Consider the following 15,241-nt stretch of genomic DNA (forward strand, 5'->3'; position numbering starts at 1 on the left):
TATATAAATAAAATTATGAAATAATTTTCTATAGAAATAACATGTTGACAAAATTTCTATAGAAATAAATTTTTGAAATAATTTTCTATAGAAATAAAATGTTGACAAAATTATTATAGAAATAAAAATTTGAAATTTGCTATATAAATATAATTTTGACAAAAATTTCTATAGAAATAAAATTGTGACAAAATTTTCTATAAAAAATATATTAACAAAACTTTTTATAGATATAAAATTGTATTATTGTTGATGTGATTTCAGCTTAAAACCTTGCGTTGACTAAACTACGAGAGTATCTTAACCAACAGAGGAAAATTATGTTTGTCAAATTTATTTGGGCATATAAAATGTTAATAAAATGTATAGAAATAAGATTTTGGCAAAAATTGTCTATATAAATAAAATTTTAACAACATTTTCCATAGAAATAAAATTTTGACAAAATTTTCTATAGAAATAAAATTTTGACGAAATTTTCTATAGAAATAAAATTTGGACAAAATTTTCTATAGAAATAAAATTTTGATAAGATTTCCTATAGAAATAAAATTTTGGCAAAATTTTCTAAGAACAAAATGTTGACCAAATTTGCTATAGAAATAAAATTTTGAAATAATTTTCTATAGAAATAAAATGTTGACAAAATTTCTATAAAATAAAATTTTTACAAAATTTTCTAAAAAAAATAATAAAATTTTAACAAAAATATTAATGTATTAGAGGTATAGGACAATTTGAGGATTTTTTAATTTTGCTGCTCAGCAGCAAATTTTGACAAATTTTTCTATAGAAATAAAATGTTAACAACATTTTCCATAGAAATAAAATTTTGACAAAATTTTCAATAGAAATAAAATTTTGACAAAATTTTCAATAGCAATAAAATGTTGACAAAATTTTCTATAGAAATAAAATTTTGGCAAAATTTTCTAAGAAAAAAAATGTTAACCAACTTTTCTATAGAAATAAAATTTTGAAATAATTTCCTATAGAAATGAAATGTTGACAAAATTTTCAATGGAAATAAAATTTTGAAAAAAATGATATAATAAAATTTTATCTAAATTTTCAAGAAATAAAATGCTGACTAAATTTTTAAAGAAATAAAATTTTGATGAAATTTGCTATATAAATGTAATTATGACAAAATTTTCTATAGAAATAAAATGTTGACAAAATTTTCTATAGAAACAAAATTTAACAAATTTTTTATGGAAATAAAATAGTATTATTGTTAATTTGATTTCAGCTTACATCCTTGCATTGACTAAACTACAAGAGTAGTTTAACCAACAGAGGAAAATTATGTTTGTCAAATTTATTTTGGCAACTAAAATGTTAATAAAATTTTCTATAGAAATACAATTTTAACAGAATTTTCTATAGAATTAAAATTTTGACAAAATTTTCTATAGAAATAATATTTTAACAAAATTTTCAATAGAATTAAAATTTTGACAAAATTTTCTATTAAAATAAAATTTGGCAAAATTTTCTATAGAAATAAAATTTTGACAAAATTTTCTAAAGAAATTAAGTTTTGAGAAAACTTTCTATAGAAATAAAGTTTTAACAAACTTTTCAATAGAAATAAAATTTTGACAAAATTTTCTATAGAAATAAAGTTTTAACAAAATTTTCTATAGAATTAAAATTTTGAAAAAATTTTCTACAGAAATAAAATTTGGGCCAACTTTTCTATAGAAATAAAATTTTGACAACATTTTCTAAAGAAATTAAATTTTGAGAAAATTTTCTATAGAGATCAAGTTTTAACAAAATTTTCAATAGAAATAAAATTTTGACAACATTTTCTATAGAAATAAAATGTGGTCAAAATTGTCTATAGAAATAAAATTTTGGCAAATAAAATTTTGAATCAATTTTCTAAGAAAAAAAATTTTGACCAAATTTTCTATATAAATAAAATTATGAAATAATTTTCTATAGAAATAACATGTTGACAAAATTTCTATAGAAATAAATTTTTGAAATAATTTTCTATAGAAATAAAATGTTGACAAAATTATTATAGAAATAAAAATTTGAAATTTGCTATATAAATATAATTTTGACAAAAATTTCTATAGAAATAAAATTGTGACAAAATTTTCTATAAAAATATATTAACAAAACTTTTTATAGATATAAAATTGTATTATTGTTGATGTGATTTCAGCTTAAAACCTTGCGTTGACTAAACTACGAGAGTATCTTAACCAACAGAGGAAAATTATGTTTGTCAAATTTATTTGGGCATATAAAATGTTAATAAAATGTATAGAAATAAGATTTTGGCAAAAATTGTCTATATAAATAAAATTTTAACAACATTTTCCATAGAAATAAAATTTTGACAAAATTTTCTATAGAAATAAAATTTTGACGAAATTTTCTATAGAAATAAAATTTGGACAAAATTTTCTATAGAAATAAAATTTTGATAAGATTTCCTATAGAAATAAAATTTTGGCAAAATTTTCTAAGAACAAAATGTTGACCAAATTTGCTATAGAAATAAAATTTTGAAATAATTTTCTATAGAAATAAAATGTTGACAAAATTTCTATAAAATAAAATTTTTACAAAATTTTCTAAAAAAAATAATAAAATTTTAACAAAAATATTAATGTATTAGAGGTATAGGACAATTTGAGGATTTTTTAATTTTGCTGCTCAGCAGTGGTAGCTTCACAAGGATATTGGCTACATTTCGCCAATATAGGTGTCAATTATGGGGTTTGTGGCAATATTTGGCCATAACGAGCGACATTTAAACAGCCGAAACCTTACCTAACTCTTATCCAATTCTGTGGAAAGCCTGGGGATAACTTCACTGACGTTATGCTACTTTTTCTCTTCATTGTGGTATAGATGATACTCTAACGTAAGTAATAGGACCAGACAGAGGAAAAACGACGGAAAAATGACAAAGTTATAAGCAAGTGAGTGAACAAATCCGATGTCAAATCGTGCAAATAAGAGCCACTCACCCACACAAAAAATTCATTTCTCTGTGGCCGAGAGGCATTTATGTGTGGGAGAGTGGCTCATATTTGCATGATTTGACATCATTCAATTGCTTATAACTTTGTCATTTTGCGGTCGTTTTCTTCTAGTTAGTCTTATTACTTACGTTAGAGTATCATCTATATGACCATGAAGAGAAACCGGAAGTTTTTCAATGGTTTATACTTTTCTGGCGGAAAAGGTCCATTGTAAAATGCGATCTTTATACCCTCCACCATACGATGGGGGTATATGAACTTTGTTATTCAGTTTGTAAGACATCGAAATATTGCTCTAAGACCCCATAAACTATATATATTCTGGGTCGTGGTGAAATTCTGAGTCGATCTAAGCATGTCCGTCCGTCCGTCTGTTGAAATCACGCTAACTTCCGAACGAAATAAGCTATCGACTTGAAACTTGGCACAAGTAGTTGTTATTGATGTAGGTCAGATGGTGTTGCAAATGGACCAAATCGGTCCACTTTTACGTATAGCCCCCATATAAACCGATCCCCAGATTTGGCTTGCGGAGCTGCAAAGAGAAGCATATTTCATCTGATCCGGCTGAAATTTGGTACATGCTGTTGGTATATGGTCTCTAACAACCATGCAAAAATTGGTCCACATCGCTTCATAATTATATATAGCCCCCATATAAACCGATCCCCAGATTTGGCTTGCGGAGACTCAAAGAGAAGCAAATTTCATCCGAAATGGCTGAAAGTTGGTACATGGTGTTGGTATATGGTCTTTAACAACCATGCTAAAATTGGTCCACATCGGTCCATAATTATATATAGCCCCCATATAAACAGATCCCCAGATTTGGCTTGTAGAGCCTCAAAGAAAAACAAATTTCATCCGATCCGCCTAAAATTTGGTACATGATGTTGGTATATGGTCTATAACAACCATGCAAAAATTGGTCCACATCGGTTCATAATTATATATAGCCCCCATATAAACAGATCCCCAAATTTGGCTTGCGAATCCTCTAAGAGAAACAAATTTCATCCGATCCGGCTGAAATTTGGTACATGGTGTTGGTATGTGGTCTATAACAACCATGCAAAAATTGGTCCACATCGGTTTATAATTATATATAGCCCCCATATAAACCGATTCCCCGAGTTGACCTCCGGAGCCTCTTGGAGGAGCAAAATTCATCCGATCCGGTTCAAATTTGGAACGTGGTGTTAGTATATGGCCGGTAAACCCCATACCAAAATTGGTCCATATCGGTCTATAGTTATGTATAGCCGATCTCCAATCACACAAAAATTGGTCCATATCGGTTAAGCCTCCATATATGGGTTTTAGAGACCATATATGGGGGCTCTCCAATCACACAAAAATTGGTCCATATCGGTTCATAATCACGGTTGCCACTCGAGCCAAAAATAATCTACCAGAATTTGTCAAAATTTTATTTCCATAGAAAATTGTGTCAAAATTTTATTTCTATAGAAAAGTTTGTTAAAATTTTATTTATATAGAACATTTTGTTAAAATTTCATTTCTATACAAAATTTTGTCAAAACTTTATTTCTATACAAAATTTTGTCAAATCTTTATTTCTATAGAAAATTTTGTCAAAATTTTATTTCAATAGAAAACTTTGTCAAACTGATTATATACGTATTTAATCGGTATTTTTATACCCTCCACCATAGGATGGGGGTATATTAACTTTGTCATTTCGTTTGTAGCACATCGAAATATTGCTCTAAGACCCCATAAAGTATATATATTCTGGGTCGTGGTGAAATTCTGAGTCGATCTGAGCATGTCAGTCCGTCCGTCCGTCTGTTGAAATCACGCTAACTTCCGAACGAAACAAGCTATCGACTTGAAACTTGGCACAAGTAGTTGTTATTGATGTAGGTCGGATGGTATTGCAAATGGGCCATATCGGTTCACTTTTACGTATAGCCCCCATATAAACGGACCCCCAAATTTGGCTTGCGATTGCTCTATGAGAAGCAAATTTCATCCGATCCGGCTGAAATTAGGTACATGGTATTAGTATATGGTCTCTTACAACCACGCGGAAATTGGTCCATATCGGTCCATAATTACATATAGCCCCCATATAAACCGATCCCCAGATTTGGCTTGCGTAGCCTCTAAGAGAACCAAATTTCATCCTATCCGGCTGAAATTTGGAACATGGTGTTGGTATATATTCTCTAATGACCATGCAAAAATTGGTCCACATCGGCCCATAATTATATATAGCCCCCATATAAAGCGATCCCCAGATTTGACCTCCGGAGCCTCTTAGAGGAGCAAAAGTCATCCGATCCGATTGAAATTTGGTACGTGGTGTTAGTATATTGTCTCTAACAACCATGCCAAAATTGGTCCATATCGGTCCATAAATATATATAGCCCCCATATAAATCGATCCCCAGATTTGTCCTCCGGAGCCTCTTGGAGGAGCAAAATTCATCCGATCTGTCTGAAATTTGGTACATGGTTTTGGTATATGGTCTCTAACAACCATGCAAAAATTGGTCGAAATCGGTCAATAATTATATATAGGCCCGATATAAACCGATCCCCAGATTTGAACTCCGGAGCCCCTTGGAAGAGCAAAATTCACCCGATTTAGTTGAAATTTGGTACGTGATGTTAGTATATGGTCTCTAAAAACCATGCAAAAATTGGTCCACATCGGTCCATAATTATATATAGCCCCATATAAACCGATCCCCAGATTTGACCTTCGGTGCCTTTTGGAGAAGCAAAATTCATCCGATCCGATTGAAATTTGGTACGTTGTGTTAGTTTATTGTCTCTAACAACCATGCCAAAATTGGTCCATATCGGTCCATAATTATATATAGCCCTCATATAAGCCGATCCCCAGATTTGACCTCCGGAGCCTCTTAATGGAGCAAAATTCATCCGATCCGGTTGAAATTTGGTACATGGTGTTAGTATATGGTCTCTAACAACCATGCAAGAATTGGTCCATATCGGTCCATAATTATATATACCCAATCCCCAATCACACAAAAATTGGTCCATATCGGTTCATAATCATGGTTGTCACTCGAGTCAAAAATAATCTACCAAAATTTAATTTTTATAGAAAACATTGTCAAACTGTTATTTCTATAGAAAATTTTGTCAAAATTTTATTTCTATAGAAAAATTTTTCCAAATTTTATTTCTATAGCAAATTTTGTCAAAATTTTATTTCTATAGAAAATTTTTTCCAAATTTTATTTCTAAAGAAAATTTTTTCCAAATTTTACTTCTATAGAAAATGTTGTCAAAATTTTATTTCTATAGAAACTTTAAACTTAATTATATACGTATTTAATCGGCCTTATTAGTTTAATATATACCACGTATGGACTATGTGGTATATATTACGGTGTTAGGAAGTTTTAAGATACCTTGCCATCGGCAATTGTTACCGCGACCAAGTAATTCGATTGTGGATGACAGTCTTCAGTAGAAGTTTCTACGCAATCCATGGTGGACGGTACATAAGCTTCGGCCTGGCCAAACTTACGACCGTATATACTTGTTTTTGTTTTTTTTTTTGAAAATTTGGCCTTTTTGCATTGATACTTTTTTTTTGAACCACTTGACTTATCACAGATCCAATACACACTATTATTCGTCATCTTAATACCTTTCATTTGAGTAGCAACAACGATATAATCGGACATTTCTAACTCGAGATATAATTTGTTTAGTGAAAAGAGAGCGAAAAACTGAAAATAACGGGGTATCTCAAAAACTGTTCCATAAATTTTTGTTTTTTCGAATTCAGCAGATCAAAATAAATAAGAAAACTAGACTCTCATCAAGTGTACATTTTCAGTGTAAAATAGTGTTATGAGCAGATCGGTTATAACTATATATGGCAGCTTTATCCAAATCTGAACCGGTTGTCTTTGACCCGAGACTGCGACCTGTACTTTGCACACAAAAATACATGAACAGACAGACAGACAGACGGACATAGCTAAATCAACTCAGAATTTAACTCTAAGACGATCATGATTCTAAACTATGGGTCTGGGACTGGTCCTTCTTGGCATTACATACAAATGCACAAACTTATTATACCCTGTGCCACAGTAGTAGTATGTTTGTCTTCGTTTGTATTTGTACCTTTTTATGATAACTCAAAAAGTATTCACCTGCATACACCAAACAAAAAAAAAAAAAAAACGAATGAACCTTTTCGCATATCAGCAAAATGATTAGCTTTAATCTGTATAATCTATATATAGCTTCAAAAACTTGTAAAACAATGTACAAATGCATTTCCCTGATATTTAAATGTTTAAGAGATTTTAGTGGCATTACTAAAGTAGTTCATAAAGGAACTTTTGTTTTACATCATTCCAAAAAAAATGTTTTTTTCGACAAGAATCCAAACAAAAATGTCTAATTGCGATGGCAGAGAAGATAAGGAGAACCTTGATCATCTGGAAAAGTGGTTTGAAGATAATAAGAATTTGCCTAACAAAATAGGTATGTATGAGGAATAAGAGAGCAAAACGCAAAAATGAACAAGTATATACGGCCGTAAGTTCGGCCAAGCCGAAGCTTATGTACCCTCCACCATGGATTGCGTAGAAACTTCTACTGAAGACTGTCATCCACAATCGAATTACTTGGTTTGCGGAATCACTTGCCGATGGCAAGGTATCTTAAAACTTCCTAACACCGTAATATATAATACATAGTCCATACGTGGTATATATTAAACTAAAAAGGCCGATTAAATACGTATATAATTAAGTTTAAAGTTTCTATAGAAATAAAATTTTGACAACATTTTTTTATAGAAGTAAAATTTGGAAAAAAATTTCTATAGAAATATAATTTTGACAAAATTTTCTATAGAAATAACATTTTGACACTATTTTCTATAAAAATAAAATGTTGGTAGATTATTTTTGGCTCAAGTGGCAACCATGATTATGAACCGATATGGACCAATTTTTGTGTGATTGGGGATCGGCTATATATAACTATAGACCGATATGGACCAATTCTTGCGTGTTTCTTAGAGACCACATTCTAACACCATGATCCAAATTTCAACCAGACCGAATGAATTTTGCTCCTCCAAGAGGCTCCGGAGGTCAAATCTGGGGATCGGTTTATATGGGGGCTATATATAATTATGGAGCGATATGGACCAATTCTTGCATGGTTGTTAGAGACCATATACTAACACCACGTACCAAATTTCAGCCGGATCGGATGAATTTTGATCCTCTAAGAGGCTCCGGAGGTCAAATCTGGGGATCGGTTTATATGGGGGCTATATATAATTATGGACCGATGTGGACCAATTCTTGCATGGTTGTTAAAGACCGTATACTAACACCATGTACCAAATTTCAGCCGGATCGGATGAAATTTGCTTCTCTTAGAGGCTCCGCAAGCCAAATCGGGGGATCGGTTTATATGGGGGCTATATGTAATTATGGACCGATATGGACCAATTTCTGCATGGTTGTTAGAGTCCATATACTAACATCATGTACCAAATTTCAGCCGGATCGAATGAAATTTGCTTCTCTTAGAGCAATCGCAAGCCAAATTTGGGGGTCCGTTTATATGGGGGTTATACGTAAAAGTGGACCGATATGGCCCATTTGCAATACCATCCGACCTACATCAATAACAACTACTTGTGCCAAGTTTCAAGTCGATAGCTTGTTTCGTTCGGAAGTTAGCGTGATATCAACAGACGGACGGACGGACATGCTCAGATCGACACAGAATTTCACCACGACCCAGAATATATATACTTTATGGGGTTTTAGAGCAATATTTCGATGTGTTACAAATGGAATGACAAAGTTAAAATACCCCATCCTATGGTGCAGGGTATAAAAAGGTCCAATGGAAAATAACAGAAAAAATAGAGATGTTTGGTAACACGATATAATTTCATCCGAATCGCAAACTTTATGTGAATATGTATACAGTGAAACCTCTCAAACTCGGACATTCTGAAATCCGGACAACTCCCAAACTTGGCCAGTTGTCTGGAGACATTTGCTATATTTTATTAAAATTAAACTCTCATAGCTGGACACCTCTGACATAATTTAGGCTACCGTGAATGTCCACTTTTCAGAGGTTTCACTGTATACAGGTTGGCTTATAGGTATTGCAACCAGTTTCCAGTTGTTATCATTTTTAAGCCGCTCGTCTAACAAACTTATTGCAGTGACAGTTCATTTTATTGTTTACATGTTTACAAAAGTATTTGTTTTTCTTCCATTAAAAATAAAGTTATGCCTGATGGAATTCAAGTGCGCATTGACAAAAATATTTAGGTGATATTAAAGAGTAAGCAACCTAAATTTTAGGAATCGCATTTTTTAAAATATTACGGACAAATTTCTTTAAAATAATAAAATTTTAATTAAAATAAAGTTTATCGTGCATCGGAAATTGTTTATTTAATTTAGGACACACATTTTGGAAATTTGCGTACCTCCGTAAAACTCGTCTGTCTTAGACCTAAATCAAATTTCCCTTAAAGTAAAGAACAGACATTTTTGATTTTAGGAAATCGTCCTTAAATTAACTGAAATGTTGAAACTTTATATTTAAGATAAAAACGCTTCAACTATAGGCTGAACTTTATTTTGGTGATATTATAGTATCTTTGGTTTAAAGTGTGTTTTTTTTTTTTTAATTCAAAAAACATTTTTTTTCTTTGAATAATCTGTTATAATTCGGATTTGTTTGTACGTGTATATCTTTTTTAATACATCGCGAAAAGAAAATGAAAATTCAATAAATGAGTTCTGTATCCTAATTTTAATTTTATTGATCCTAGATTTAAAGCCAGATAGGCTGCTAAAAAATGTATTTATTTTAAAAAATGTCGTAGCTCATAATCGATACCGAAATCCCTAAGGGAAGGTCAAAATTTTTGAATCCAAGTAAACTTTTTTTTTTTTGAGTTTGATAATGTGATTGCTTTATATATGGCTAGAAAACCTGAAATGGCTCTCAGTCCTCCAGCATTTAAATGTAAATAAATCTTTTGTTTCTTCTGAGTCGATTTAACGATGTGCGTCTGTCTGTCTATCTGTCTCGTGATGTACACTCAAAAAATAGTGAACCCTATATGGTACTAAAGCCAATTTAATTCTATTTTAGTTCATGGAGAAGGTTTTGAAAAACTTGACTATAATAATTTTTTGTGTACGTCTGAAAAGATTTAGATGATATTTTGTAGGTTTGGTTGATATTATAGCAGATTACCTTGTGCTAAGTTTGAGTAAGATCGGTTAATAAATGAGGCCATTATGGCCAAATTTTGGAAAATTGGGCGATACATATATATCGGAGCTATATCTAATTCTGAACACATTTAGATGATATTTTGTAGGTTTAATTGATACCACAGAAGGCTGCCTCGTTCTAAATTTGAGTAAGATCGGTTAATAAATACTGTATAACAGGTTGGCTGATAAGCCCCCAGTCTAACAAAGAAAAACACATTTTTTGTCAAAATTCGTTTTTATTATTCAACATAGTTCCCTTCAAGAGCGATACAACGATTATAACGACCTTCCATTTTGGTAGTACTCCTTCGGTTTCGCCTCAAAATAGGCCTCAGATTCGACAATCACCTCTTCATTGCAGCCAAATTTTTTCCCTGCGAGCATCCTTTTGAGGTCTGAGAACAAGAAAAAGTCGCTGGGGGCCAGTTCTGGAGAATACGGTGGGTGGGGAAGCAATTCGAAGCCCAATTCATAATTTTTTGCCATCGTTCTCAATGACTTGTGGCACGGAGCGTTGTTTTGGTGGAACAACACTTTTTTCTTCTTCATATGGGGCCGTTTTGCCGCGATTTCGACCTTCAAACACTCCAATAACGACATATAATAGTTACTGTTGATGTTTTTCCCCTTCTCAAGATAGTCGATAAAAATTATTCCATGCGCATCCCAAAAAACAGAGGCCATTACTTTGCAAGCGGACCTTTGAGTCTTTCCACTCTTCGGAGACGGTTCACTGGCCGCTGTCCACTCGGCCGATTGTCGATTGGACTCAGGAGTGTAGTGATGGAGCCATGTTTCATCCATTGTCACATACCGACGGAAAAACTCGGGTGTATTACGAGTTAACAGCTGCAAACACCGCTCAGAATCATCAACACGTTGTTGTTTTTGGTCAAATGTGAGCTCGCGCGGCACCCATTTTGCACAGAGCTTCAGCATATCCAAATATTGATGAATGATATGACCAACAAGTTCCTCTGATATCTTTAAGGCCTCTGCTATCTCGATCAACTTCATTTTACGGTCATTCAAAATGATTTTGTGGATTTTTTTGATGTTTTCGTCGGTAACCACCTCTTTCGGGCGTCCACTGCGTTCACCGTCCTCCGTGCTCATTTCACCACGCTATCCCTTGATTAAAATAGTTTTCCTCATGGTCTTCAAAATAGTGGTTTACAACTGTAATTGCATTGGTAAAACGCTTGCCAGCAAGGATTTTTTTTTTAGATTTGGGAACAAGTAAAATTCACTGGGAGCTAAATCAGGAGAATAAGGTGGGTGGTCAAGCAACTCGTACTTTAATTCGTTGATTTTAGCCATTGTTAAAACACTCTTGTGCGCTGGTGCGTTGTCTTGATCAAAAATTATTTTTTTTTTTTTTGTGTTATAAGCCAGGACGTTTTTCTCGAATTTGTACATTTAATTGATCCAAAAGGCTGCAATAGTACTCTGAATTTATTGTTTTACCCTTTTGCAGATAGTCAATCAATAAAATACAATTGAAGTCCCAAAAAACCGTTGCCATAACCTTACCAGCCGATTGAATTGTTTTTGCCTTCTATGGGGCACTTCCTCCAGCTTCAGTCCATTGTTTGGATTGTTCTTTTGTCTCTGGAGTATAGTGGTGGATCCATGTCTCATCAACAGTTATGAAACGACGCGTAAAAATCCATTTTATTTCGCTTTAAAACGATCCAAACAAGCTTGAGAAATGTTCATTCTTATGAGTTTTTGATCGACTGTTAAGAAATGTGACACCCATCTTGCAGAAAGCTTTTTCATCTGTAGTTCTTCATGCAAAATTAAATGGACTCGATCATTTGAAATGCCCATGATATTAGCGATTTCACGCACTTTTATTCGTCGATCATTTAATACCATATCATGCACTTTGGCTACAATTTCTGTTGTTGTTGCTGTTTTTGGACGTCCACTACGTGGTTCAACTTCAATGCTTGTACGACCACGTTTAAATTCAGCAACCCAATTTTTTAATGTTGCATATGAAGGAGCACTTTCACCTAACACATTCACCATATCATTATGAATTTCCCGATAAACCTTTTTTATGTAAATATTTAATGACAGCACGCATTTCTAATTTTTCCATTGTAAAAAAATTGCGGATGCGTCTTTTTTGAACACCTGTTTCTATATGAAGGGGTTGCCAAATCGAAACAAAATTTAACATGTGTTCAGAACAGAGATGGAAGTTTCTAAAACACTTAACTTTTTTTTTGTTTATACTGCGCTTTTTGAGCTAGGCTAAGAAATTTCCGAACTGCCCCCGTTTCTGTATATGAACATATTTCTATGGAATTTTGCATTTCTCTATAGAAATAAAATTTGGACAAAATTTTCTACAGAAATAAAATTTTGACAACATTTTCTACAGAAATAAAATTTTGACTAAATATTCTATAGAAATAAAATTTGGACAAAATTTTCTATAGAAATAAAATTTTGACAAAATTTTCTACAGAAATAAAAATTTCACAAAATTTTCTATAGAAATAAAATGTTGATAAAATATAAATAAAATTTTCACAAAATTTACTATAGAAATAAAATTTTTGTAAAATTTTCTATAGAACTTAAATATTGACAAAAATTTTCTACAGAAATAAAATTGTCTATAGAAGTAAAATTTTGATCAAATTTTCTATAGAAATAAAATTATGACAAAATTTTCTATAGAAATAAAATGTTGACAAAACTTTCTGTAGAAATAAAATTTTCACAAAATTTTCTATAGAAATAAAATTTTGGTAAAATTTTCTATACAACTTAAATATTGACAAAATTTTCTATAGATATAAAATTTTGACAAAATTTTCTATAAAAATAAAATTTTTCTATAGAAATAAAATTTTGACAAAATTTTCTATAAATATAAAATTTTGAAAAAATTTTCTATAAAAATAAAATTTTGATACAATTTTTCTATAGAAATAAAATTTTGACAAAATTATCTATAGAAATAAAATGTTTATAAAATATAAAAAAAAAAAATGTTCACAAAATTTTCTATAGAAATAAAATTTTTGTAAAATTTTCTATAGATATAAAATTTTGACTAAATTTTCTACAGAAATAAAATTTTAACAGAATTGTCTATAGAAATAAAATTTTGATAAAATTTTATTTCTGTAGAAATAAAATTTTCTATAGAAGTAAAATTTTGACCAAATTTTCTATAGCAATAAAATTATGACAACATTTTCTATAGAAATAAAATGTTGACAAAATTTTCTGTAGAAATAAAATTTTCTATAGAAATAAAATTTGGTAAAATTTTCTATACAACTTAAATATTGACAAAAATTTCTATAGATATAAAATTTTGACAAAATTTTCTATAAAAATAAAATGTTTCTATAGAAATAAAATTTTGACAAAATTTTCTATAAATATAAAATTTGACAAAATTTTCTATAAAAATAAAATTTTGATACAATTTTTCTATAGAAATAAAATTTTGACAAAATTTTCTACAGAAATAAAATTTTGACAAAATTATCTATAGAAATAAAATGTTAGTAAAATATAAATAAAATGTTCACAAAATTTTCTATAGAAATAAAATTTTTGCAAAATTTTCTATAGATATAAAATTTTGACTAAATTTTCTACAGAAATAAAATTTTAACAGAATTGTCTATAGAAATATAATTTTGATGAAATTTTATTTCTGTAGAAATAAAATTTTCTATAGAAGTAAAATTTTGACCAAATTTTCTATAGAACTAAATTATGACAACATTTTCTATAGAAATAAAATGTTGACAAAATTTTCTGTAGAAATAAAATTTTCACAAAATTTTCTATAGAAACAAACTTTTGGTAAAATTTTCTATACAACTTAAATATTGACAAAATTTTCTATAAAATTAAAATTTTTCTATAGAAATAAAATTTTGACAAAATTTTCTATAGATATCAAATATTGAAATTTTCTATAAAAATAAAATGTTGATATAATTTTTCTATAGACATAAAATTTTAACAAAATTTTCTATAGAAATAAAATTTTGACTAAATTATCTATAGAAATAAAATGTTGATAAAATTTATATAAAATGATCACAAAAAGAAATAAAATTTTTGTAAAATTTTCTATAGATATAAAATTTTGACTAAATTTTCTATAGAAATAAAATTTTAACAAAATTTTCTACAGAAATAAAATTTCAACAGAATTGTCTATAGAAATAAAATTTTCTATAGAAGTAAAATTTTGACCAAATTTTCTGTAGAAATAAAATGTTTAAAAAAATTTGCCATAGAAATAAAATTATGACAACATTTTCTATAGAAATAAAATGTTGTCAAAATTTTCTGTAGAAATTAAATTTTTCACAAACTTTTCTATAGAAATAAAATTTGGTAAAATTTTCTATACAACTTAAATATTCTATAGATATAAAACATGTACCGCAAACATGTTCTATCATTTAAATGATAGAATTTGAGACCAATAAATGGTCGGGGAAATCATGTACCTGACCATTCAATTTTTTTACTTTTTTTACAGGGAAAAAAGTATTTTTATAGGTTAAGTATAGACATGTCTAGAACCATTACATGTACATAAAGACCATTTACATTTTTTTTCGTGACCATTTAATTTTTTAACATGTTTGCAGCGAAAAGAATTTTATAGAAACATTGAGCAGGTACACACGATTTTCATTTTGCGCGTCAGTCGTGTGTTGATTGTTTCTTGGAATGGACGAAGAATACGGATTTACTGTGTTTTGTGTTAATTTATTTATTCAGAAGTGACACGTGGTTTTATGTGAAGACAAAAAGAAAGTGTAATTGAAAAAATGTACCTGTTTTTTGTTCTGCATTTTGCTATATGGTATCATTTATTTTTATTTGCACTTACATGATGCCTGCGTTTGTACATTTGATGGGCACGATGTAAATGTGGAA

The 15,241-nt window shown here is 30.0% G+C and overlaps 1 protein-coding gene across 1 annotated transcript in view; it reads left to right on the plus strand.

Moving 5' to 3' along the window:
• Positions 1 to 7,336: 7,336 nt before the first annotated feature.
• Positions 7,337 to 15,241, plus strand: part of LOC142230676 (alpha-tocopherol transfer protein-like) — a 32,183-nt gene continuing 24,278 nt past the window's right edge. The window contains exon 1 of the mRNA XM_075301311.1: positions 7,337 to 7,514. Within this exon, the coding sequence (XP_075157426.1) occupies positions 7,394 to 7,514 (121 nt within the window). The 5' untranslated portion in view covers positions 7,337 to 7,393. The remainder of the gene's footprint in view (positions 7,515 to 15,241) is intronic.

Source organism: Haematobia irritans, chromosome 3 (assembly GCF_050003625.1).
Source record: "Haematobia irritans isolate KBUSLIRL chromosome 3, ASM5000362v1, whole genome shotgun sequence".
NCBI classification, from domain to species: domain Eukaryota; kingdom Metazoa; phylum Arthropoda; class Insecta; order Diptera; family Muscidae; genus Haematobia; species Haematobia irritans.